Genomic DNA, 27,178 nt, shown 5'->3' with positions numbered 1-27,178 from the left:
TTCATTCATTTAGCAAATATTGGTTAAACCCTCTCTTCTTTGATAGGTGCTGGCTGAGACAGTAGATGTAAAAACTAGTAAAACAAAAACATATTAGATCCCTGCCCCCTGAACCAGGCTTACATTCTGGTGTAGAAAGAGAAAAAAAGCATATAAAAAAATAAACAGAACAGCATTATCAAAATAGAGGACTGTAGTAGAGAGAGACTAGGTGATTGCAGTAGATTGGGTAGTCAGGGAAGAGCCAAGGCATGGGAATAACTGAAAGGTATGCATTCTTGGGAGAGGGAATAGCTTCTGCAAAGGCCCTAAAGCAGAAACTAGCTTGTCACATTGGAAGACAAAGAAGGCCTAAGTAGCTGGAGTGTGGGGGGCAGGAAGAGAGGGATGTGTGGCATGGGATGGTACTAGAAAGGTAGACATGGTCAAATCGTGTAGAAACTTGAGGGTCATAGTTATGAACTTGGATTTTATTCCAAAAGCAATGAATATGAAGCAACAAAGTGGCATGTCCTGTCTGACGGGTGGAGACTGGGTTGAAGGTAGGGCAGGTGTGGAGCAGAGAAACCTATTAGGAGTCCATTGTCCTGGCCCAGTGAAAGAAGGCAGTGGTTTGGACTGGGAATGGAGAGTGATGGATTAACTTGGAATACGTTTTGAAGGCAGAGACTACAGGACTTGCTGACGGACTGGATGTCGAGTATGAAGGCACAAAGGGAACCAAGGATTAGCATTACATCTTTGGTTTAAATTCCACAAAGGGTTTTTCTTCATATGATCCTACTGCATCCTCTCAAATAATCAGTGAGGCAGGCAGTAATACTTTTCTTTTTGTATTGAGGATACTGAGATGTGGAGAGACCAAATGACTTGCTTGTGAAGCAAGAATTTGAATTCAGGACTTCTGACATAAAAATATGCCAGTATATTTCATGACAGTAGCTTTTATTTCAATATTTTATGTCTCTTGTCAAAGGGGGGAAAAGCCCCCACAAAACTCTATTAACTAGACTGATTAATAAATAGAGTGTAGAAAGAGAGTGTGCATATCAAGAGGAGGAAGACAGGACAACGTAACTCATCCTTCCCACCTAGAGATGTCACAATCATGACTTCAAAGGAAAACACAAACTACTCCAATTGATTAAGCAGATGAATCAGGCTCCAGTTTCTGTAACTTCTCTCTTCTCTTTACAATTCGTCTTTGAAGGCATTCCATTTGGGAATTGTGTGACCTTTACCCACGATGCTGCACCTAATTGAATACTCTGATCAAAAGTCACCATGTTGAACATTATTTTAAACCCACTGCCTTTCTGAAATATTTAACCCAGTTCCTCAGGTCTGTTTTATTGAAATAAAATTTTACAAAAAATAAATCATATCAAAGTTTCATTATTATTTTTAAAACTTTGCTTGCAAAACTAAATATTTTTAACACCATGGCAACATGATCAGGACTCTGGCTAATGTACCCAGTCTCGCAACAGAGTTCAGACTCCATGAACTACTGCCATGGACAAATGGACTGTGAAGGAAAAAAGAGCTAATAAATTAGGCATGGTCAATAATCATTCAAGTCATGTCTTCTGGAGCTTCCTAAAAGGTGATAAATGAGCCAAACCTATCTTAATGGATCAGTCCTCATTTCCCTCTTTAAAATAGTCCAATGTGCATCCAGCAAACTACAGACTGTGCGGCTTCTGAATGAGTGTAAGTAATACCTCCAGTACCTTCCAAAGCACTTCCTTATATATTACCTCAGTCAACCCTTGAAATATTCCTTTCAACATTCCAGAAATCATCATCATTATTTTATTGCAGAGGTTAAGCAATCTATTAAAGTTACATGGTTTATAGGTGATTAGTAAGTGGCTGAACTAAGCTAAAGACAACACTGCATCTTCTGAATCTCAGTTCAGCACTACTTGAACATACCAGTTTTGATGAACTTTAAGTAACTATTTACAAACGCTTTGGTTTATGGTTGTTTTTATCTGTATGTTTGTCAAAGTTACACGTGCTTAAAGAGTAAATGCACTTTATGAGAACAGCAGTTCCTATTTCCATTCTACCCATTTCCTCCAATACCTTGTGCCGAGAGTCAACCACTTTTACTTGATTATTCTGTAGCTTTCATTGCATGTCTCTAACAAACTTCTATCCACTTTCTTTTATTTGTTTGTTTATGTACTATAAAGGATAGAGCTCTCTTCCCACCCCACCCCCAAGCCCACCACACATATGCACCCTTCCCGTTCTCCCGATACAGCACTACTATGACTTGAGGAAATCAGTATTCACGGTTGACATTGCTATGATTATACAAAAACAACTCTCAGTCTCCAGCTGTTATATGTGGTTAGTTTAACTACTTTTCCTTTCCTTCACAATCACTTTCCAAATCTTCCACAGCCATCCACCCCCCCAGAATTATTTTTTCTAATTTTTTGTTTTCATTATACTTTTCTCTAAATGAACCCCAAACTCATTGCTAGCTGTGTAAACCTTTTGCCAAAACATTCATCTATATCAGATGCATTAATTGTATAATCCTTAAGAAATCTTCTCCAGGATTCTTTTGACCTAATCACATCTGGGAAGTTTGTTCTCCATACCTGCCTGTCAAACTGGTGTCTCAATCCTAGAGATTCCCTTCACATTCCCTCCCCATGGCTTCTTAAAATTGTCTGTAACCCATGTCTTCCTTTTTCTTGGTAAAGCACATTCTCTGGTAGTATCCTGAGGATGGTTGTGTGAGAGAGAATTTTTTAGAACTGAAAATACTTTTATTCTACTCGCATATTTGATTGAGAGTTTGCTTGAAAATAGGATTCTGGATTTGGAATAATTTCCCTTCAGAATCCTGAAATACTGATCATTTCCAGATTGCTGTATTGCTATGGACAAGTCTGAAGTCATCCTGCTTCATGATTCTCGGTGTGACCTATTCCCACATACCCATACCTTCTTCTAGAAGTGCGCAAGACATTTTTGGGATGTCCTGAGTCTTCTGAAATGCCACAAAAATGATATTTATGTGTTTCATACTCCATTGTGTGAGGTTCTCTGTGGGCCTTTTAAAATTGGCAACTCATCCATAATTTTGGGAAATGTTCTTGAATCCCCTGCACAGTGTCAGAGCTGGTCCTGAGCACAAAGGGATGACCTGTTTAGCAGTGTGACTTGATAAGTCCTGAGCGGCCTCCTTACCTTTCTCATCTGTGTCAGAACCCATTACAGAAAATTTCCACAAATAGAAAAGAGAATGAAGGTGTTGAAACCTGGTAGGTTGTCTAGGCCCTTTAGTACTCTGTTATTTCTCTGGGTAATCATGGCAGATCTGTTCACTTATATTTTGGGTAATGAAGGGATAAAACATAGGCTAGGTAAGTGTCAGAGGGAGAGGGAGAGAGACACGAGTCACAGAAGCAGAGACAAAGAAATTGGCAAGCAGGAAGTAGGAAGACAGACATCACAACAGGCAGATTGGTTGAGTGGTTATAAGTAGAGACAAGAAAAAGCCTAAATTCCATCTAGTCATTATCTGTAGCCCCTTTAGAAGATGAACTAGAGAACTAAGCTTTATCATTCTAGATCATATTGTTAGTGTTTGAGGAATGCTCCCTTAGACAGTAAAAGCTTAAGTATGGCACACCAGAAAGAGAACAAGCTTTCTGATCAGATAAATCTGGTTCAAATCTCAACCTTGTCATTAGTAGCAAAGTCTCTTGAATGACCTTCCCGTTAAAAGGTAGGTGGGAATATCTACTTTGAAGTGGTTTTAAAAAATAGAAAAAATGTAAGCAAATTTGCTGGTGCCTTTGTAAGCACTCATTAAACGGTAACTGTTGTCATTAGGGGTAGAAGTGGATGTGCACACACAGAGCTGAACATATCAGCAGACCCGGTGTCCATCGCTCACCCAGGCAGGGAAGAGTATTTTAACACTGACATAGTTTAGAATTGCCAGTGCATAATGATAAAAAGCAAACGAACTTTTTAGTTGGCTTTATTACTCTCTTCAATACTCCAGATGAAAGACCCAACATGAAGTTGAATTTGAACTTGAGATAAGCGAAAAGTAATTATTCAGTGTTTGTACCATATAACAGTTGAGACATACTTATACTAAAAGAAAAAAAGAAAGAAATCCTTGCTTATTTAAAATTAAATTTAACTGGGCCTCCTGTATTTTTATTTGCTAAATCTGGCAACCCTAAAGGCACCCCAACATTGCCTGACAGGTGGGGGTGGGGGGGTGGGGGTGGCAGACAGCTCCTTTGCAGCGCTCTGCCCCTGACTGTATCTAGTGTAAATTCAAAGGTACATTCATTACAGAACTTCTTGAAACTTTTTGTCTGTTTTACTTCCTAGGATACTATCAACAGTTAGGAATGCCTTTTCTTACATTTTCTCTTGGGCTCTGCAGTCCTCACTGACTTAGTCTGCCAAAGGCCACGCTGCGTTCCAGCAGTGGACACACACATCGATTCTTCACAGAAGAGGAATGACAGACTGGGTAGTTTCTTCCCACCGGGGAGGAGCCTCGATTCCTGACTCGAGGTAAGGAAACCAGAGTCACAGAGAAGAGTGATGAGGCAAACCTGCATTAATTAAAGGGCTGGCAGGGGAGCAGTGATGGTCTCCTTCCCCCAATGATACAAATTTGATTATCAGTTGGTAGATTAGTTTTAGCAGTTATTTGCTCACCTCCATACCCTTCACAGCCAACCCCTGATTAACCAGGGAAGTTAGGATGCCACAGAAAACTCCAAATCAAAATTCAAACAAAAAAATTAGTAAAGGGCAAGATGATGTGCGGTCTTGTTTCTGCTAACCAGCCCCTCTGCCCTCACTATCCCTGATGAGACCAATTCTGCAGGCAGCTTCCTCTTGTCATCAGCGTTCAATCTCAAACCCCGCCCCACACACCTCAGCCTTGAGCACTTCACTAATATTAGCTCACCAACTTATTTGCCCAGACACTTAATTTGTTCATTAAGGTAAATGAGCTAAATAGTAAAGGAGATAATTGTTTCCACCATGCAGGAGAAACAATAGGGAGTCTATTGCTTACCATGCGGTTTCAAACAGGTTTTCCAATAGATAGAGTCTAGCAGACTTGTAGTAATTAATGCGCAAAATAATGTATCATTAACTTCTTTAAAGCCATGGCTAATCCTCAACCTCATTTATCTACCGTCTTATAATTGAGAGTAGACTGTAATTTATGTGTTTCAACCTTGTTTTGTCAAAATTTCATATGCATATTCAAATAAACTATTTCTATTACACCAGGCCTACGATAAACTACCATTTAAAAACGTTCTCGTTTTCTGTTTTTATATGTGTAAGAAGAATTTTGTTTATTTCAGTTTTTAACATTTTTATCAAAGCTTATATACACATATAATTTAAAATGTCTAATATTCTTTAATGTCTTTTTTTTTTTTTAAAAAGGAGCCCCATGTCCTCCCTTACTCCTTCCCTAACTTGTCCCTCTTTTAGTTGATCATATTTATATCGTCTGTATGACTCTCAATCACATGTTGCTGTTGTTGTTTTTTTTGGTGGGTCTTTGAGACAGAATGGAGTTAAATGAATGAATTCGATCTGCTGTCTTCATATGAAGGACACGTTAACTATAACCCATAAAATCTACAAGAAAGAAACTTCTCGAACTATATAGCTCCGTGTGCGGATGAATTTATATTCTCTTGCTATGCATATCTTGAGATAGAACACTTGTACAGAATAGAGGTTCATCCAGATGCTTCTGAGCTAATCCAGTCACTCCTTTAAAACAAGGACAGAGGGATCAAAAATGTCCAAAATAAGTGACAGATGTTCTTCAACATGAAAGTAGTCTAGCGATATTGCTACTCTTCAAACTTACAATGCAGAACTTTATTTTTCTTGAGTGCCCGGAGTATTCATTTCACACTGCATCTCAACTTAAAAGAATTAAAAAGTATATAAGCAACAACAGGTAACAGAAAGATTAGATACTTCTACTTTCACAAAACTGACTTAGTCCCAAATATTTCTATATGTTACATAAGAAAGGATGCGTTCAAATATATCATCTTAAATTTTTAGAGAAAAAGACTTCATTGGAATCATCTGAAATTTAAGGCCCCATTACCCACCCATCACACACACACTCATAATCATGTATCTCAGCCAACATTCTGGGGGTTAACCGCTAAGTACATTTTCCTGGTTTATGTAAGTAAAAAAGAACTAATACATCATGTCCAAGGCAAGACGTAGTGAACAGTTGACTACAAATGGTCTAATCTTAATGATAGGGAATTCTAAGCAACTATTGTTAACTAATAAAGGCAATTTGTTTTTCTTCTTGGACAAACTTTACTGAGTATGCTGACTTCTCAATGTGATCGAAAGAGTTCCTGCCTTATTTCCCAATAAAAAAAATTCATTTAGCTTTCCTACTTTCATAACTAGAATGAGGTTTTCAAGAGAAAATAGTATCACAGGATCATGTCAAACAAATGTGAATATGGGGGTGGTGACACTAGAAAAATTTTGGATAACATGAGTGTTGTTTATTTTGGCTTTCAGGCATCAAGACATCAGAGAGGATTGGACCCCTTTGGTTTGTTTACATGGATAACAAACCCAGAGAGGACAGTGAAGCCAAGGAAGTATTAAGAGCAATATCAAGGGTCAAAGGCTTTAACTGTGCATCTCAGCTCCTCCTAGCAGGGTCACCCAGTAATGATCATTTAACCAACAACTGTGATCTTTAAAGAATCTTATTTTAAAATTTTGATAGTAATATCAAAAATCCCTTCTTCTTTAAAAAAAAAAATCCCTTCTTCATATATTTCATTGAATGCATGTTCTGTGACCAATTACAAAGTATTCTGTGAAAGGATTAAAAAAAAAAGGAAAGCCATTTTTCCAGTTAGGAAATGCTGCTTTGCTTTCACCTGGGCTAACCAGATATCTTTATTTCGGGATATCTCTGAGACTAGAACAAGTTCATGTGCACATGAATCTCTAGGATATGGTTTTAGTACACAGCATTTCTAGGTTAAGTTGACTACAGGACACTTTCATAGATGGCAAGGTCAAGGAGCAAGAAAGAAAGAAACTATTCCCAACTATTCCTTATAATAACACTGTATCAGGGAAATCAAAATTATTGTATTATTTAGAGATGGAGAACAATGAAGAAAATATGAAACATGTTCCCAGGCACCAAGAACTTGGTTCTGGCTTCACAAAATACAAAAGCAGCACAAATGCTCTGGGAATTAGCTCCTCTACAAATACCGCCAGCTTTCCCCTCAACAGCATGGGCCCGATTTTATAAATTGTGCATTCTTCTGTGAAAGGTATATACCCGTAATCAGCCATATTGAAGCTTCTCTTACTGAGGGATCGTGTATTCATTATGTCCTATGAGGTAAATATCATATTGCCACATTTTACAAATGAGAAAATGGGTAGTTTCATGGTTAAGTTACTTGTTTAAGATCTTACTTTCATCAAATCAATAAAAAGGGCATACCTGCTTCTAAAACCTGAGTTCTCAACCCTATGCATACTGTGTCTATTCACTGTGAAAGCCAATCTACCCTGTCCTCCTTTTCCTACTCTATTGTTAAATCCTTTCCTGTGTCTCCTTCTGAGGTTTTTCATATGTGGTTCTGGGAGTAAGGGCATAAAAGTATATGTGTGTGCATGTGTGTGTGTATACACATGCGTGCATGAACTCTGTTTCTGTCACATATATTCATGAGGCTTTATGCACTGAATATATATCTTTCTATTCTGATGTTCTATCAGATCTGCAATTGGACTTGTAGGCCAGAGGGAGGATGCGTCATAGTACTGACATGCCCTATGACTCATTGACTTTACAGCCATGTCTAGTTTTGAAACATGGCTAGGTCACTAACAGTAATACCTTGGCAAATTATCTGAACACCATGAACTTCAGTTTCCTCATCTTGCGCAAGATCAATAATACCTGCTTCGAAGGGTCATTGTAAGTATTAAAGGAGAAGACATTTGTGAAGCCCCTAATAGATAGTAATCAACCAATAAGTTGAAGTTGATGTTATTTATCATCAGCTTCTTGCTATGTTTACTTGCATTGAAAATACTATTCAAAGTCCTTGTCTGACTTAAAGATGCTTCTTGACAACCTCTACTCATATCAGTGACCTCTGTACAGCCAAAATCGTAGTTTAATTTACATCCTATTGATAAGTTGTACGTGATGCTACTCAAAATAATATTCTTTTAAGGGGTCATGCCTGTTTGGAGAACTGGGGCCCGATACTTCTTGACATTTGCTAATCACATCTGGTTTAGCTTTAGACATTTTCTGCGGTTTTGCCAGCAGCCACGACATTTTAATGGCTACAATAAACCTCAGAGCCTCATCAAATCTTTGCTGTATGTGTGAAAATTATGTCCTCTTCAATTAAACATGCAATCTAAGCTCAAACCAAGGCCTTATGGAAAAGGAGAATAAACCTGAATGAGAACGTTAGATGAAACAGGCCGCCACCACTCTGACCATCTTGCCAGATGGTATTTAGAAGAAAAAGAAATTCATTAGAGAACCAACGGTCTGTATTTTCTGTAAATATTTACTGGGTACCTTTCATGTGCTAAAAACATTGGCATCTCTAAAGATTAGCAGGGCATTTTTGTTTAAATATTCAATGTGTGTGGGAGGAGAGCTGTAGTTTGTTCATTCACTTTTGTGGTACTTGAAATCTTTGGATGAAGTCTGGTACAAAGAAGAAAAATAACTGAGACGATGTTCAGCCTTCTTCCTAAGTCAGGGCAGCTTAACCAGCTTTAGTTAAGTGTCAGTGTTTCCTTAAAATTGACCGAGGACAGTGCCAATTGAGTACTGAGAAACACCACATGACACCTAAAAGCCTCCCTGGAGAAAATCAGGTATGCCAAAGTGGGGAGATTCAAGGGTACCCCTGCCTCCCCACTTTCTGCCCAGTTCACTCTTCTGATCCCCTTGCTACTTATCATCAAACTCACAGGGATATCAAGGGGGAAGCAGCCAAGCCAGGGTTCCTAAAAGAGGCATCCTCTGAAAGGAGGGCTGGAGAAGAGGAAAGATCAAACAGATATCAAGTTTCTGATGAAAAGAGTAGGCAAGAGGACAGTCCAAGGGTTCTACAAGGGCCAAGAGATGAGAGGGAATGGACATTCAGGGATGACCGGTACACTAAACAAAGCACTGGTCTTCTTCTGCCACTGCTGACCCCACAGCTGCCCTGAGAACTACCCTGGACCCTAATTCTGCCATTGGGGAGGGGAAGACAAAGACTGCTACGCGCTGGCTAACTCTGCTTTATTACAATAGGAGTTGAACGCTTCATCTTAAACAAAGATAAAACTCTCAGTTCTTCAGGAGAGGGGAAGGATGGCCACATGTTCACATGGTATGTTTCTAAACAGAGCATCCATTTGGTCGAATCCACTCTCAACCGCATCAATAGGAGAAAACAAAACACATGTCCGTTTAAAATTAATTTACAAGGCAAAAATATTCACTTGTAAGCACCATCCTTATTTGAGCAAGTTCTGTACCTGAAGTAAATATAATTGGCTCTCCCTGCCACTGGGGGCAGAGTTCTCCCACTCTTCCATTTCCAAGCTGTTCCTGGTCCAAGACTCAGGTTTCTGAGCACTCTTTCCCAATAAACATTTTTAAAATGTTTATGTCTTAGAGTAAAAATATTCCTGGTTGAAGCTCTTTATTTCCTCAAGCTCTGCTTTGGCACTCCAGGCTCCCTTTCCACATTAACACACTCCCTAAATCCTCTGTAGAGCTCTTCAATTGGAGTTATACAAGCTCCAAGGCAAGTATTTATATTCTTGGACAAGGAGATGTCTCCACAGTGAAAACACAAGACTCTAGAAATGCCAAGGGAAAATTCCTGCCCAAGCAGGACATATTTTCACCTTTTACAAATGCCAAAAGGGGACTTTCAGTCTTGTATTTTAAATAATTAGAAATAGAAATTGAACCAAAAAAAGAATGCTTTATTGTGGTCTTAGCATCATTGGACTTAGATGCATAAGCATAATATACAGGTGTGTGTGTGTGTGTATGTCTCTGAAACATACGAGGCAGCATAGTAAAAAGCTAAGACAATGCAGACGTTCTAATCAGATAGCCCTGATTAGAGATGGGTTCAATTCCTAGCTTGCCTGTTTCTTTGGAAGCCTCATTTTTCTCAATTGTCTGTTAGATGGGATTAACACGGTTCCTATATACTGTAGAGTGGGTTCTTATAAGAATTATGGGACAATGCCAGAAGCACAATAAGTTTTCAATAAATGGTTACTGCTATTATTATTATAATTATTACCATCAGATGAGAGAAAATGTAGTTAAACATAATTAGTAAGTGATCAGTACTAATAAGAGAGGGATATATAACAGTGTCTCAAACAGGCCATAGAGATAGAAAGTTTCCTGAGGACAGGACAGCATCATGACTGAAATCTGCACCAATTCCATTCCATGAGCCAGCTGCAAATAATCCTCAAACCATTTTTTTTCAAAGAAAAAATCATCTGCTATCATCATAACAAAACAGTTCCTATTACCTTCTAGTTGCCTCCTCAGTTTTCTCAAATCTTTTATGAGGTCTTCAAACTTGACTTGGGAGGCCAGAAAGAAATCTTGAGGTTCGGGCAGGGGAAAAACACTCTTCTCTGTTCCAGCTTCCTAAAAGATACGGTAAACAAAAGAACGTTATACTACCCAATCATCACTTTCAGTTGAAATTCAAAAGCATTACTCAGAAAAGAAAATCTTCATTGGATGCTCAAATAAGAATTGTAGTAATACTCCTCTGCTACTCCTAAATTTGGAGTGGTTGCCTTGAAGTGCTTTCATTTCTCTCCCAATATCACTTTGATCTTAACGGCACTTAGGTTGGTGATGGCATGGACTAGGCTCTGTGTGCCTCATGAACCAAAGGTATAATTGTCAAACATATCCTGATCTTGAACACTCTATTCCTTGGAAAAAGGCATACAAGGAACACAAGAAAGTACTTAAATTTAAAGTCCGTGTTTGAGTTTCACATGCTAGCCATTAGGTAAGTTATCTTTGGGGTATGCCAGTGGGCATGAATTGGAAAGCGCTAGGTGAGAAGGCACTGCAATGAAGGAAACCATCACTCTCCCTTCTGTCTTCACCACCTTTCTCTAGAGCTTAAAGCTTTCTCATTGAATGTGTATGATCCAATTTTTCACATATTTGTAAAACTTTTCTAAATGCTGTTCAGGTTATCATAGGACATATTTACTGAGGACAAGGTTAGTTATATATGCATATATATAGTTTGACAAGCTCCACAGTTATATCTAATTGAGGATGTTAGCCAACAAACATTTTGAGGGACAATCCTTCAAGATAAGACTGTGAAAGATAAGCCAAGCCACAAATATCTCTTTCAGCCTAGCTTGCTTTCTCCCTGAGTTATTTAATAATAAGCTTTGCATCTTGGACATCTCAGCTACTCTTTTCTCTCTCCAGAGAAAGCAATACCAGCTTCCCCTTGTGGTCCACATTTCCTATAAACCACTTCACTACAAGAAGTAGTGAACTTCTTCAACTTCACTGCAAGAAGGTGGTATTTTTCATCCATCAGAATACAGCATTTTACATGAGCAATCTACTTTTCCCCCCTCCTATAGTTATTTTATTACAATGGAAGTAGTACCCTAGTCTGAATGCCAAAATGGAAAAACATCTAAGAGCCTCACCACAAAGTGCCACAGTAATCCATACTGGAAGAATTCAGGCACAATATCACTTTCTATCTTCCAGAACTTTTTATCAGACTCAGTCTTGGTTTCAGTTTTTTTTGGGGGGGGGGTTAGAAAAAGAAAATTTGGCTGAGCAAATCAGTCTGGTAGCAGCTCTTGTGAAAGCTGCTCAATTAGAGTTCAAAAGGCACGGCTCAGACAGGTTTCATGCAATGCTACAGAGCTAGACTTGGAGCAAATATCAGGCATGGGTGGAAGGAAGCTTGGAGCAGGAATCATTTTTCTTCAGTTAATTGTTCATCACCACCAACCACAAAAATCATCACTTATATTGCTAGAGGGAAGGGATGGTTTAATAAATCACATAATTCTACACTCTTGTTGAGTGAAATATATTTTTGCACAGTGAAAGCCAGGAGAGCACCACAGAAATGTGGAATTTTTATTTTCCTAGATGGAGCCACCCCATGTTTGAGCATATTCTCATTGTAAGATTTTCCTCTGTGAAGTAGATTTCTTTGGGTTCAGCTTTCTTTAATGACAGTCATATTTTACAGGAAAATTTCAGCCATACCAGTCCCTATGGTTTAGTTTCTAAACCTAAGTTTAGAAACTTCACCTCCTGAAATTTTTCACGATAATTCTTCTGCCACACTGGTACCTCCTGTTAGAACTTAGGGTGTGTACACAATGACCTAAGCATCTTGATGCCTGAAGCTCAGCAACCCTTCCCCTGCTCTACCAGAAAACAGCCCTTACCTCCTCTTACCTAGTTTTTTATGGATACCATTTATTACACACTTGTGAATATTTGCAGTATATTACAAACACTTAAAAAATGAGTTCTATAGACACTAAATAACGAGTTCTGGACCTCAAGCAGCAATGGCAGCATAATAGATAACCACTCATAAATAACCATACACAAGGCAGAATAAGACGTATCATGAGAAAGGACTAAATAAAGTATACCCAGATTTCAAATGAGTCAAAGATAAGGAAATGAGCAAAGATCTCATGGAAAGACTGCACCATATGGGATTAGACTTGAAGTCTAGCTAAATTGTTTTTTATTTGCATTTTTTTCCCTTTTGTAATTGTGACACATTATATTTAGTAACTGAAGAAAGAAGAAAACAAAATCTCTTAGAATCCTACTACCTGAAAATAATCAAACATTTTAATATTCTTTGCAGATTTTTCTATTTGTACATAGTTATATTTATAAATAGTATACATTTGAGATTTACTATATATATATTTTTGAAACACACATTTGTTATTTAAAAGCAGATGAAGAGTACTTTCTAGTGCCACTAACTTTTCTCCTACACACTTTTCATGGCAGTATATTATCCAAGTAATGGTCCATCACAATTTATTTGCTCTTAGCCTTTATACTTGGACATTTAGCTTATTTCCAATATTTTGCTATCATAAAGTAGTGAAATAAAGCCTTGCTTATTTCTCTAAGCTAAAAATTCCTCGAGCTTCTAGTGCAAACCCATATAGTGCCCTTTATATGAATTAGGAAAAAGGTGATCCCTGTAAGTAGGCACAGTTCCAGCTGGATAAGCAGATGGCACCACTGCATGAATTTTGTAAAGGCACCCTTTACAGAATACCCAGTATGGTAAATCAAGCACGAGACAGGTATGAGGCATACTTAATCTAGAGACTTCAATACAGAATAACCTGATCAATTGTGCACGACAGCCCTGAGAAAATTTTGAGCAATTTACATTCCCAATTCTGTATATCTTTGCCAGGACAGGGGTTTTATCATTAAACAACAATAAAACTTTCCAATTTGATGAGTAAGAAAATGGCATCTCATTTTATTTTCATGCTTGATCTCACTAGGTAATCTAATCAGTGGTTTATTGCTTCTCCTTGGCTTTTTAAAATTGCCTGTGATCTCTATTGCCATTTTTATCTTCATGATAAGGTTCAGGTCGTCCTTTTCTGGTTGATTCTGAACAGCTCTTGACTATGTAGCAAATATTTTCCCAGTATGTAATTTTAAGTCATTTCTGAGATACTGAAGTTTTTAAAAACATTGAACCAAATAGTAAAGTTTTGTTTTGTTTTTACTTTCATGTAAAGTTATCAATCTTGCCTTTTATAGTTTCTGTCTTAGTTTACATGCTCTGGAATGACTCTGCTACCTTAAGGAAAATATTTACCTCATTTTCTTCCATCGCTTTATGATTTCATTTTCTGGTTATTTGTTTTTACATTTAACTTCTTTGTCCTTCAGAAATTTATACTGCTTTCTGGTATGAAGTGAGATGCTAATTTAATTCCTTCCTCTTCTCAATGACTTGAAATTCCTCCTTTATCTCATACTTCACACACACATACTTAATTAGATCTATTTCTAACATTTCCATTTAGTTTCCTCGAGCTGTTTTTTCTGTTCTTCTGTTATTCCGCCATTTAAAATTATTATAGTCTTATAACGCACGTAAATATATGAACACAAGTTTCTCTTCATTATAATTTTTTCAAGTCCTAATCAAGTTTATCATAAAATAGTTAGAATCATTTTATTGGTTTTTAGAATCTTGCAGAATTTTGAATAGGGTAGTATTAAAACATATTATTTAGGAGTAAGTGATTCTTTATAAGTATGAATATGATATTTAATAGCTTTTTTTTTTTTACTGCCTGTCAGTAAAATTATGCCTATCTCTCCATATCAGTCTGCACTTTTCTGATTAGGTCTATAATACATAAGTGTATTTATTGCTGATGTCACTGGGAGCCTTCCTCTTATATATCTTTTAACTTATTATTTATTGGGAGGATTAATAAGAGAGGTTTTATTAAAAGGCTAGACACAAGGATAGTTCTCGGTATGGAGAACATCCGAAATAAAAACACATTCATATGAAACTACAGGGTTTGTTTAAAAAATATCAAGTCTTGATTTGGATCATAGACCACATACAGAAGGAAAGTAATACAAGCAAGGTTGTACAAGATTGTAATTAAATTGGGCAAAGTCTTAGTTCATGTGGAAATGAGTATTCATTCCTGCTTTTGAGTAAAAAAGGGATATGATTAGGACTACACATGACAAGAGCAATGGGCACACAGGGTGAGGGAGGGACCAGAGTGGAGAGGAACTAGAGGTCAGAAGACAACTCTCCAGTGAGCTATCTTCAAGCTTGAACAACATGGGGTCAGCAGGGATGAAAGAAAGAGGGAAGGACATCAAAAACAATTTAGCTGCAGGACAGAGGGGAGTCAAAGGGGATTCACTTTTGACTAACCAAAAATTATGTCATCTTTAAGAGAAAAGAGAAGGTTGGGGTGAGGACAGGAACGATGAGGCTGTCTGCAGACATAGTGAGAGTAGTTAGAGATGCTCACCAAGAGGGTAGGAGAAATTATTTTTTATAAGTGCTTAGCTCTTAGCTTGTCTTCTCGATGAAACTGTAGGCAGGCCTTCTGCAAATGAGGCCATGACATCTTCCCTTTTCTTCTCCCAGGACCTGGGAAAAACTGTTGACATGACCACTTAAGGAGTCCTGACAAAATTTTCATATGAGATTTTTTCCATTTATATCGATTGCTATATTTCTCAACAATTTACAACACTACATTTTTCTTCACCAAATGCAGATTCCTTGTTCTCAATTTAATGAAAAGGACTAAAACACGGAAGATTTTGCTTAGGTGGATTTTCACAGTAATTTTTAATTGCAAATGTAATCTAAACAGAGAGGATGGATTTCAAATTCCATGTCTTCAATTTGTTCACAGATGAACATTACTGATAAAAATATGGGGCATCATTGCACCTTAATTTCCTAAATTTTGGTCTGCATCCCAGAATCCAGTTTCAACTTTAACCAATTACTGAGTGGATTTAAACATCACAAAAATCTCTTGCAACTAGGTCGTAAGGCACTGAGATAATGTGGGGCTGCCCTAAAGCAGTGCTATATAGTGTGTCGATAGTTAGTAGACTTGTACTAACAAATAATGCTTCCCTTTTAAAAGCATTATCCCTTTTAGAATCTACTAAATTCTCTTGGGTTCAGTGTTCTCGTTTGTAAACCCAGGAGGCTAGAAAACTCTTATATTCTACGTTGGACTTGAAAGTCATCCATCCATCTCTCTATCATCCAAGTTCTGAATACCAACAACGTGTAAGAGCTGAACTCCCACGAGTGTAGTTTTCCACAAAATGCCATTTCTTACCTGATCATAGTAACGCAGGTAATACTTCACGACATAGTCCACTAGATTAATCCCGTTATCCTAGGTTTAAAAGAGAAACAAATGAAAATCATTCCCATGAGAAGGCTCCATGTTGTATATGGAGAGCTGAAATCTCAGTTTATGATACCAATACTTTCAATTTCTGATACCTGGTCCTAATATTGTTTTAGACTGACAAGATTTTCCTCCTTCCTTCTTGTTCCATCCATTTTTTTTAATGTCATCTATGCAAAGAAAAGACACTACACTACTTTTTTGTGCAAAAACAAAACAAAAAATCAAACAAGATAATCCATAAGACCTTTGAGGTAATGCCTAAAATGAACAGTGATAAAAAATTGTCTTCTAGTATTTTCTGGCATAAAGCCAAGGCAGGGAGGGCTAAAGTGAACCAGGGACTAGAAATGAAAACCCATCCCTCCCTTCCCACCTTTCAAGAAATGTGTGTTCTTAATGGCGTGAAAAACAATCAGGGCAGCTTAAAAGGAACGCCATGCCACTTTATGACCCTGCGAGTCCAGGGGGAGCGGGCCCTCCCACAAGGCAGCCTTTGTGTCTTGTTCACAAGGGTCTAATTCTAATTTGCCAGTGTGTTTCCCCTCCCTCCACTTCCCTGCCCCCCATGGGACGCCAAGCTATGGGCTGGTTGTTTCTAAAGAAGCAGCTCTGCAGGGGTGTGGAGCCAAATGATAATCAGCTTCAGAGAGTTTGACAGTAGACTCCCAGCCCATTGTTGTGGTGGGCAAAAGAATAACTCAAATGCTCAGCTCAACTGGTGATTCAGCATTGCTCTGCCACTCAGGAAAGAGTAAATTACAAGGGGTCAACATTAAATTCAAACAGACTCAAGCTCTAAACCAAGCCTAATATTGCAGGCTATCTCTGTTTTATGCACTCGTTGCAATAGCTATTCAATACCTTATTGTGTATTTTAGAGCAAACAAAGAGTGGGATTTTGTCATCAAAAATAAGATCTAAAATGAAAAACCTATCTTTATTCAGAAGCCAAAATCAAGCAAAGAAAAAGATGTGTACAACAATATTTGACTGTTTGGGAGGGGATAGAAATGAATGGAATAATTTGGAAGACTTTATTTTTTTAGGTTAAAAGTATGGACAGAAAATAAGACAAATCATAAACATTCATTGTGAAAAATAAATAAATACTTAACCCGACTTTTGACGTCCTTGAGTTTGGGCAGGATTTCTAAGCTATAACCATCTGCTTGTCCTCGAGTCCTATTGCCTCCATTCATATAATTTCCAAAAGCCAGAATGAGAGCTAAAATATCCTTCACACTCTTCATGTGCAGCAAACCCTGTGATGGTAAATACTAATCATTATGGCCTTGAACTCTACATGACAATGTACCTATGTTCATTCAACAACAAATACTTATTGAATGGCCTTTACACAGTTCAGATTCGTTACCAACAGGATCAACGGTTGGTGAAATGAAAAATGCACTTCCCTAAACCACGAGCATCTCAAAAAGTACATTAACAGCTATCATTCCTTCCCATTCAATGAATTAATTATAAACAACACATACTTTAATATTGAGGATTAAATATTGTTCATCATAGTTCCATTTGAGCCTGCTTTTATTTTTCAAATAGTCATCTTAAACTATTTGTAAAATGATAAAAGGGAATGGTTATACTTAGGCTTATGCTCTGATGACTTCTAAAGTAGAAATGAGTTTGATGTCATTTAAGAATCTGTTTTGGGATTATGTATATGAACAGTCCAATTAAATGTAGGGTAGGTATAATAGCAGGTATGTCTTCCCTACTTCATGGGCATAATCCTCAGAGGAGAACTACAATAACACATTTTAGGCCACAGGCTATGTTTATTAAGTGTTTGCTGATATGTCTATTAACTTTTACAATTTCAAGCTGCTTAGGGCTTACTTTAGTTCCCCATCTCGTTTGCTTTTCCTCTCTCTCTTTCTCTTTTGTTCCAAGTGTAAATTTTCAAACCAGAACTCCCTCCCTCTCTTTGCTATGGTCTTGGTTTATTTTATTCTCCTCTATTCCAGGGTACAGAAAGAAAACAAAATTCAGCTCTAGGTAGACTGCTGTCCCTCCCTTTCTGGGTGTTATGAGAGAGTGTTTATTGTACGTTGGTAATATTTGTGCTTTCATTTTTCCTTTTTTTTCCTTCTCTTTCTCTTTCTCAATCTGTCTCCTCTCTCTCTCTCTCTCACTCACTCATACTCACACATGCACACTTATACACTGAGACTGGATAACTATCACAATTGCACTTAAAAACACACACTCTTAGGTCCACAAGGTTTTCTCCAAGGGGACTCAAGTCTGCTTCCCCCCCCTGCCAACTTACTCCTTTACCTTCAGTAAAGGTAAGGTTGTCCTTTAAATTAGACAACCAACATACCTTAGAAGCACGTGTGATGATCTCTACCTTTCGGTGCAAGGAGGTGATACCTTCAGAAAAAACAGATCTGAAGATTATGCACTGGGTACGTTCAGCAAAATTGGGAATCTGGGCTAACTCGTGTAGAAATCTGTAAAAATAAGGATGAATCGGCTAGTTTCCTGCACACTTACAAGGACGATAAAAGAACAGCTGAAAAAAGCCACACTACTGCAGCATTCCTTATTTATGACAATTATAAAAGTCATTAAGCAGACTGAGAGTATGTGCTCTTCGGTTGACAACAAAGTCACTTTTTCAAGTATTTCCATGATAGTGAATAAGCGTATGGTGTTATACATTAACTTAGGAACAGGAAGTTAACGTGTGCATACTGAACCACGTCAAGTTACTTCTTGCTACCCAAAGAGTAATTGCATATAGAAAACTACACAAAATCTTAATAACATTGCATTCTTGAAGGGTATATTTATATATAGGCTAAGAAAAGACTCAAGGCAAAGTGTCTACAGCTAAATGATTAATCTTTTACTGGAGTATGATGATGATGATAGTGCAATAAATTATATATAAGCCTATAATTTACTCATTTCTCCACTTCAACTCAACTATATAGATGCAATTTCTAGATCAGTGTTTGGAACAAATCAGGCACTCAGTAAGTGAACACAATCTAAAGTTTATCAAAAAATTACGGCAGAAAAAAAATTATGGCAGGACAGATCTTAAAAGCTAAAGGTAGGAACTGACCTGCACACAGTGGCTTACTGTCTGAATAGTTGGGCACTGGTGCCCTTTACAGAATAAATTGGATTAGCTACATACTCTTGACGCCAACCATCAGAGAAAGAGGTATAAACTAAAATGGGTGGAAATTGTTGGATGTGAATTCCGCAAAGAGGAGAATTCACTAACAAGCCATTAATTTTATTTTGGATTTGAAATGACTGATTGGTATTCTGAAAGTCTTGGTCAACTCATAATACCATTATCCTGACATTGTGCAATCTCACCAAGAATGCTTTTATAGAGAAGCAAGGTTGGAAGCCTCCTTTCTGTACCCATAGAAATTTCCTTGGCTCAGATTCTGTGTCTCTTTCACTTTTAGGAAGACTTAGATTTTAATTAATTCCTAATTATCAGCTGTTTTCTACCTATCCCAAGGTCATAAGGCACCCCCCACCACTCCAGTATTTTACTCAGTATTGAGGATGAAGTAAGGACATAGATCTTTGTCTTAAAGCTCTATAATGGATTATTATGAAGATCATGTGGTGGAATATAAAAGTGGAAACCAAGGAATTTGGGATTTGGACAATATGAAAAAGTTATGTATTTTCCTTGCAAAAATAGTATCAGCTGATTCCTTTTTACTGACTGAAATCAGGGTTAATCACCAGTTTTCACGTATTTTTGAGAAATACAAAGCTCATGGAGCTGGTAGCATTTGGTCCTACAGTGACTCCTGGAAAGATTTATTTATTCAGCTGCTATTGAGGACTACCTCTAATGTAGCACCCTACATTTTCCCTCATCTAAATGTGACCATGAGATACCATTCAGCAAGGAGGACCCAGATCCCCAAAGTATATGCTTGCTTCCTAGTTAAAACGAAAAGGGTGAGTGAAGCAAACCATGTCAGCAAATAAACAGATCAATCCTTCAGCTTACCAACAAGGACAAAGGTGAAAAGGAAGAAAGATTACTCATAACTAGTCTCAAAAAGAGAGGTTTAGGACTAAGATGAGGAGACACACCATAAGCTCTACAATATGTGATTTGTAGGTTGAATTAAGTCCCCCTTAAGAGGCATGCTCAGGTCCCAAGCCCTGATTCTATGGGTGTGAACCCATTTGTAAATAGGGCCTTTGAAGACGAGTGAGAGTAGGCCTTAATCCAATACAGTTAACCCTTTATAAGCAAAGGAAACTGGTCATAGAGAAACCACAGAGAGCAACCAGAAGCTGGAAGTCAATGGAACCCAGAAGAGAAACAAGATGCCACCATGTGCATTGCCATTTGACAGAAAAGCCAAGGACCAAGGATTGCCAGCAGCCAGACCAAGAATGCCACAGTGTTCAGGGAGAAAGCATCACCTTGTTGACACTTCAATTTTGGACCTTTCCTAGCCACAAAACAATGAAGCCAATAAATTTTCATCACTTAAGCCTTAATACCTTTGTGTGGTATTTATTTTAGCAGTTGGGAAATGAAACCAATTTTTGGTAGCAGAAAGTGAAGTGCTACTACGACAAATATCTAAAAATGTGGAAATGGCTTTGGAACTGGATAATAGGTTGAGGCTGGAAGATTTGTGAGGTGCTTGATAGAAAATGCCTAGATTGCTTTGAAGAGACTGTTGGGAGAAAAACAGATTTTAAAGGTACTTCCAATGAGGCCTTAGAAGGAAATGAGGAATGTGTTATTGGAAATTGGAAAAGAGTTGAACCTTGCTGTAAAGTGGCAGAGAACTTGGCAAAGTTGTATTCAAATATCAGATAGAAAGTAGAACTTGAAAGCAATGAGCACAGATATTTAGCTAAGGAAATTTCCAAGCCAAGCGTAGAAGGTGCAGCCTGGTTTCTCCTTGCAGCAAACAGTAAAGCACAAGAGGAAAGAGATCAGTTGAGAAATAAATGTTTAAGCACAGAGGAACTAGCAATTGATGATTTTGAGACTCAGGTTAGAAGTGGCTCTATCAGGGACCTTCCTTAGCTTCAAGTTCCACACGAAGTCTTGATTGACCAATCCTTTGCTCAAGAAGGTATGGCTGAACATAGATCCAGTCAGCCACTTCAGTAGAAGTTGAGATTGGAAATGTAGTTATCCAGGAAGGATCTTCAAAAAGTTCTATTGTCTGATTGCTTGGACCCCCTGGAACTGCACATGAAATCAACAAGGTTTTTATGAAATTTATATAAACAGAAGCAATTCCTGGAGGGAATAGAAAAGGGGCAAACTGAAGGAAGAATGACTTCAAGGGCAGAACCATAGATGCTGAGGTCTGGACCAAAGAAATCTTAGGCCCAGAGAGCAGGCCCACCACATGTGCAGAAAGGGCAGGTCTGCCCCTGCAGTGGGAGGAGGCAGATCATCTGCCCCAGAGCCTGGAGGAGGGGTGGGCCTTACACTGCAATTTTCTGGGGAGAGTGCTGCCACCCCAATGCTCAGAGAGGATAGGGCCTATATCCCAATGTTTGGGAAGGGTATGGCCACTGTGCAAGCAGGTTCTTGGAAAGGATGGTACTGCCACTCTGTCAGGCCCAGAGACAAACAGTCAAGCCACAAATAGCTCTCAGACCTTTAGATCTAATGGGGTTTGCTCTGTTGGGTTTCAGAATTGTTCAGGACCCTGATCCATTTTCCTTTCAATTTTTCCTTTCTGGATTGGGAACGTTTATCCTATGCCTGTCACACTATTGTATAGTGTAAACAGAGAACTTGTTTTCTAAGTTTTATAAGTCCATCAGGCAGAGGATGAACTACACCCATAATCAATTCTGATGACAGTAGTTAGCGTGGTTACTGAAATGACTTAAGGCTTTTGGGATATTGTGACAGAATGGATATATTCTGCATATAGGAAGAACATATCTTTTGGGGTTCAGATGGTAGAGTGTTGGGGATTGAATCATAGCTCCCATAAAAGGCTTTTTACAGGTCCCAAATACTGACCCTGTATCAGCTATTTGTAAATAGCACCTTTGAAGATGTTACTAGCTAAGGTATACCCAAAACTAAATGTGGGGGTGGAGGGGTCTTAATGCAATAGGGCTGAAGTCCTTATAGAAAAAGAAATTGGACACAGAAAGAGAAGCCACAAGGAGCAGCCAGAAACTGGACGTCAGTGGAACCCAGAAGAGAAAGAAGATGACACTACCGTGTGTACTGTCATGTGAGAGAAAAGCCAAGGACCAAGGATGACCAGCTGCCAGTCCGAGAAGGCCACAGCCCTTGAGGAGGAGACATTGGCTTGCTGATGTCTCGATTCTAAACTTCTCCCAGCTTCAAAACTATGAGCCAGGAATTCCTATTCTTCAAGCCACATTACCACAGAAAAAGTCAAATTAGACAGAATTACAAGGCTCTCTAAGATGAAAGTGTAACTGAGATTTAGGGCCTGCACTGGGAAGGCTCTCAGGGGATCTTAGATCTCATGTCTCCTGCCTGGAGAAGGTATGGAGAGAATGTGCCACTGAAAACTAATGCTAGAGCATCAGCCCCAAAGTTCAGTCAATCCTTTACAATTATGTGTCAATTGCCACCCTAAGGCCTGGGGACAGAATTTTAACTGACAGACAATCCTCTCTTGATAACCCAAGAAATAAACATATGTTTACTGAGATGCATGATAAGTGGCTTCAGTGATGGAGTCTATAATGGGAGCTATGGAAGCCACATAAAGGTCACTGAAGTCAGAGCTCTGTTGGGAGGATGTCAGTCAAGGCTTCCTTAGGGATGACAGGTATGAGAAATTAACCAGTAGAGCCCAGGCAGGTTGAATGATATTTATGGGAGAGGTGCGTAGAAATCAGATACTAAAGGGGATTGGAGCTCTAAAACAAGGAGTTTAAGCTTTCATGAACAAATGATGGATATTATACAGAAAAGTGATACTTCTAGATTTTTATTTTAGAAGATCACCATGGCAGTGGCTTGGCCGATTGGAGTTGGCAGCAGCTTTGAGGTTTGGAAGCCTATTTGCTGTTGCAATAGTCCAAGAGGGAAGGTAAAAGGGCCTGCAGTATGAGCAGAGAGGAGCAAATGGACGAGAAAGCTAACAAGGCGGCAAGACCCAGAGTAACTGACCCATTACAGGGGCTGCTGAGGAGCGTCTAGAAGGGCTTGTGGGTTTCTGACTTGGACAGCTCGTAGGATGTGAAAACATGAAATATGGTAGGAGTAAATAGGGAAAACTATGTGCTTATGTCATCTTTTGTCCAAAAATAGCCACACAAAGACTTGGGGAAGGAAATAATAGCTCTTTCCCCATTCACCGGGGAAAGTACTAGAAGTATAGTTTACGTCAACGGCTATAAAGCAAGTGTTGGATAAACAGCTTATTTCTTCAACTGCATTTTAAACCTACCTTGAAGGTCGGGGTATAATAATTCTTTTACGTATTCCCAAGCACAGGCCCTTGGACATTGATAGCTGGTACTTACAAATATTCATAAGTGATTTCCTTTTGGGCTGGTCTAACTCTAGGGTCAGTGATAGAGATGACCAAATATCCTCAAAGATGGTGCAAACCAGGTATCTTTACTTTTCTCCAATGTAGGCCTATTTTCTCCATAAAAGACTGCAACTGTATATATGAGAGAAGTTCTGTGCCTTATGTTATCTGAGTTACACATCTGCAGCAGTTTACTTGGCTGGCAAGGGGAATGATACAAGGTAACCCACCATTTTCAACGGACTGACATAGGTTTTATCATCCCCTAAAACCCTGAATGGTATTATCGCCAGTGTGTCTTTTTAGTGGAGACTGTGCAAGCAGCATAACCTCACGCTGTAGCCTGAGTCTTTCCATGGAGGAATACACTGATAGACCTTTGTTTTAGCAAGTCAAAGTGTCGTCTTTGGGAGGCCCAAGGCAGCTGTGGGCCTTGAAGGAACATCCCAATGGGTTATATAAGATGTCCTCACTCCAGGCCACAGTAAGCACATGTCAGGCCTAACCAAACACCTCCTCACCAACACAAGGCATGCTGCAAAGAAAGTCTACGGCCATCGCAGGACAGAATAGCTCTCAAACATCCTGGTCCCAAATAGATGAACCATTGTGGGAAATGGTTTTCTAAATCTGGCACTGGGGTGTACAGGAGCTGATGAGGTGAGTGAGGAAGCCAGCCTCTCCAGCTATGATTTATAGGACTGGGCACCACAGGATTCTTCGGAAATTGCAATGCTCAAACTATAAATGATTTCATATTTTCCAGTACGTAAAACATGCTTATAGTTCACTCCCTTGGAGTTAATGGCAAATAAGCTTGCAGGGAATCAGACTCTGACATAAATCGCACAAGCGCAGCACTGAGCCGGAGGGTCAGGAGCAAAGGTGAATGAAGACCCTCCCCATTGTGCCTTAACCTCCAGCCACTGAGCCCCAGCACATGGCCTCATCAGCACATGAGTTTTCTATCTGTCAGTGGCTTTGTGTGTTCAGGAAGCTATCCCAACAGCCACTGAGAGATCCTCAGTAGAGAAAACAGGAATAATGAGCTGTCTCTTAACTACTTGCCACCACTATTTTCATCCTGGAAATTAACCTTGAAAAACAATGCTAGAAAGGAAACAAAAGGGAAATGCTGTCAATATCAGAAACACATCTCTCCTCCACTCTTCATATCACTCGATTTTACCACACCCATGGATTAGAGAGGGGACTGGCAAACTACAGCCTATGGGCCAAATCCAGCCTACTGTTTGTTTCTGTATGGCCTGTGAAATAAGAATGGTATTTTTATTTCTTAATGGTTGAAAAATATCAAAAGGAGGATAATGTTTCATGACATATGAAAATGATACGAAGTTCAAATTTCAGTGTCCATAAGTTATGTTTTATTGGAACATAGCCAGGCTCATTTGCTTATATATTGTCTATGGTTGCTTATGTATTACAACAGCAAAGTTAGGCACTTGCAACTAGGCCTGCAAAACCTAGAATGTATACTATGTGGCCCCCTATAGGAAAGTTTGCCAACTTCTGACTTAGAGTATCATTGATCAACTGGACCCGGCTAGCACTACCTCAAATGCATGACAGGCTCTAATTTCCCCAAATACCCTCTTCCCAGGGCATTGTTAGAGTCCAAGCATCCAATTATTCATCACTTTATAACCATTAGCAGGAATTAATTTATTATATTCGGAAACATGACTTGGGAATGGAACACGAGATTGGTTAGGGGTAAGAGTTGGTAAAGAAAGAAGAGTCAAGTGGACTGACCTAGAGGGCAATGGAACCCCATCTGTATTGATTCACAATATTCCTAGGCTTCATGAAATAACTTTGGGGCTCCTGGACCATGTTCCATGCTAGAACAATGCATCTAAAGCTCTCAAACCATGAAGGTTTGTGAATAATTGAATACACCCAGACCCTCCCTTCCCCCAGTAACTTAGAGATGCTTTTCTGGGCCTGAATGCCCAGCTATCCACTGGGAGTAGGTCAGTTTTAGAGGCTCCTAGGACAAGGTATGAAGGTTTCAGCACAATCCATATAACCTCAGTTGTCTAAACAATTGAGTCATTACCCAGAACCTGATCATTCAATTTCTTCTTTGTTTTCAACCCTTTGCCTTATCTCCAAGCAGAGACAGGCAGCATGAATCAGACCTGATGCTTACAAGGTAGCAATAGGCAAAAGAGCTTTCTGTCTACTCCAGACCCATCCCATGTTCTCACAGAGTCTTGGGTCCCTAAAAGCTGTGTGGGGCCCCAGGGCTTCAGAACTTCAGAAGTTTATCTGTGGCTTGAAGATCCCAGGAAGACTAGCTAAGGACAAGAATCACTCAGGCACAAGGATTTCTGGATTTCTGAAGGATATGCAATGACACCCCAAACCACAGAGAATACAATACTAGATAATGAATGGAAAGAAAAGGAAAGCAAGAGTGAAAAATTCTCAGCTAAGTGGAGCAAAGCAGGTGGAAAAATTTGGGGGAAAGCTGGCACTTCAGGCTACACTTACTGGATATGACATTTAGGAAAATCAGTTTGAATTCTGTTTCTCTGATGTCATCTTTTTAACTGCATCAGCAGAACCTTTAACAGAGCAATGCTTCTTCCTTCCTTATTTTTACCCTTTTGGCCAAAATGTTTAGTCTAGGAGGAATTAACAAGTTGTTAGAACAAGAAAGAGGAGTCATGAGGGCTTGGAGGAAGGGGATGAGATACTATATCCAGCAGCACAAATTTCAGGACTGCTCTTCCCGGCAGCAGGGTCACTCGGCTGTGTGCAATAGGTCACTGCAATAGCGGTGTTGTGCCTTAATTCACTGAACAATTTAAGTTTCATTATTCAGAGCGGGGAGGCAGGGACTGCAATTCTCCTTTTGTTCTTAAAAAAAAAATTTTTTTTAAAGGTGATTAAGTATCCTTACTGTTCAGGTTTATCCAGCAGCTTTAATTCTTCTTCTTTGGATGTCTCATAATACTTTCTTATTTTAACCAATTCATCCTCTTGGGCTCTCTGTGTTGAGATAGAGAGAAAAAAAAAAAAAAAGAGCAATGACAATCTTTCTAAAGCAATGGATTTCAAACTGGTCTCTGGACTAGCAGCACTAGCATCACCTGTCATTTGTTATGAAAACCTCAGCAATACTTTACTAGAAGCGCCAATTACCGGCCCCTCTCCAGACATAAGAAACTTCAAGAGTGGAGCGTGGCAAGCTCTCCAGGTGATCCCAATGCCTGCTAAAGTTTGAGAATCACTGGTATAGTGCAAATGCACACAAAAAGTGACCTGAGCTGGACACAGAAGCCAGGGGACTGGATGCTATCTTCGAATACCCCTGCTCTCAGACACGGAACAAGTTGTTTTTAGCATTTGCTTCCTTACCCTCAGAACAACCCTCCTCACTTATGTAGACCTCTGACTCTTATTTCTAGTCACCATCTTCTCTGGATTTCTCAATCATTCATTGTACTACTTTTTCATTTAATCACTTTCTCAATTTTTCCAACTACTTCAGTGGTTTACAGCTTACCTCCACTGTGAGCCAACATCTACTAATCACG

At 38.9% G+C, this 27,178-nt stretch overlaps 1 protein-coding gene across 8 annotated transcripts in view; it reads right to left on the bottom strand.

Annotated features, from left to right (window-relative positions):
- The window catches only part of FMN1 (formin 1), a 439,238-nt gene that overhangs the window by 131,384 nt on the left and 280,676 nt on the right, over window positions 1–27,178 (bottom strand). For 7 of the 8 annotated variants that reach the window (XM_077127364.1, XM_077127363.1, XM_077127362.1 and 4 more), the window contains 5 exons: window positions 26,542–26,630; window positions 18,434–18,563; window positions 17,202–17,348; window positions 16,009–16,068; window positions 10,627–10,747 (listed from right to left, as the gene is read on the bottom strand). In XM_077127364.1, coding sequence (XP_076983479.1) covers window positions 10,627–10,747; window positions 16,009–16,068; window positions 17,202–17,348; window positions 18,434–18,563; window positions 26,542–26,630 — 547 coding nt within the window. Of the gene's footprint in view, window positions 1–5,409; window positions 5,800–10,626; window positions 10,748–16,008; window positions 16,069–17,201; window positions 17,349–18,433; window positions 18,564–26,541; window positions 26,631–27,178 lie in introns of those variants that run through there. The other variant, XM_077127367.1, reaches the window with a different exon arrangement.

Source organism: Tamandua tetradactyla, chromosome 14 (genome assembly GCF_023851605.1).
Source record: "Tamandua tetradactyla isolate mTamTet1 chromosome 14, mTamTet1.pri, whole genome shotgun sequence".
In the NCBI taxonomy this organism is placed as follows: domain Eukaryota; kingdom Metazoa; phylum Chordata; class Mammalia; order Pilosa; family Myrmecophagidae; genus Tamandua; species Tamandua tetradactyla.
The sequence above is the reverse complement of the archived record's forward strand: the minus strand, read 5'-3'. Positions and strand labels throughout refer to the sequence as shown.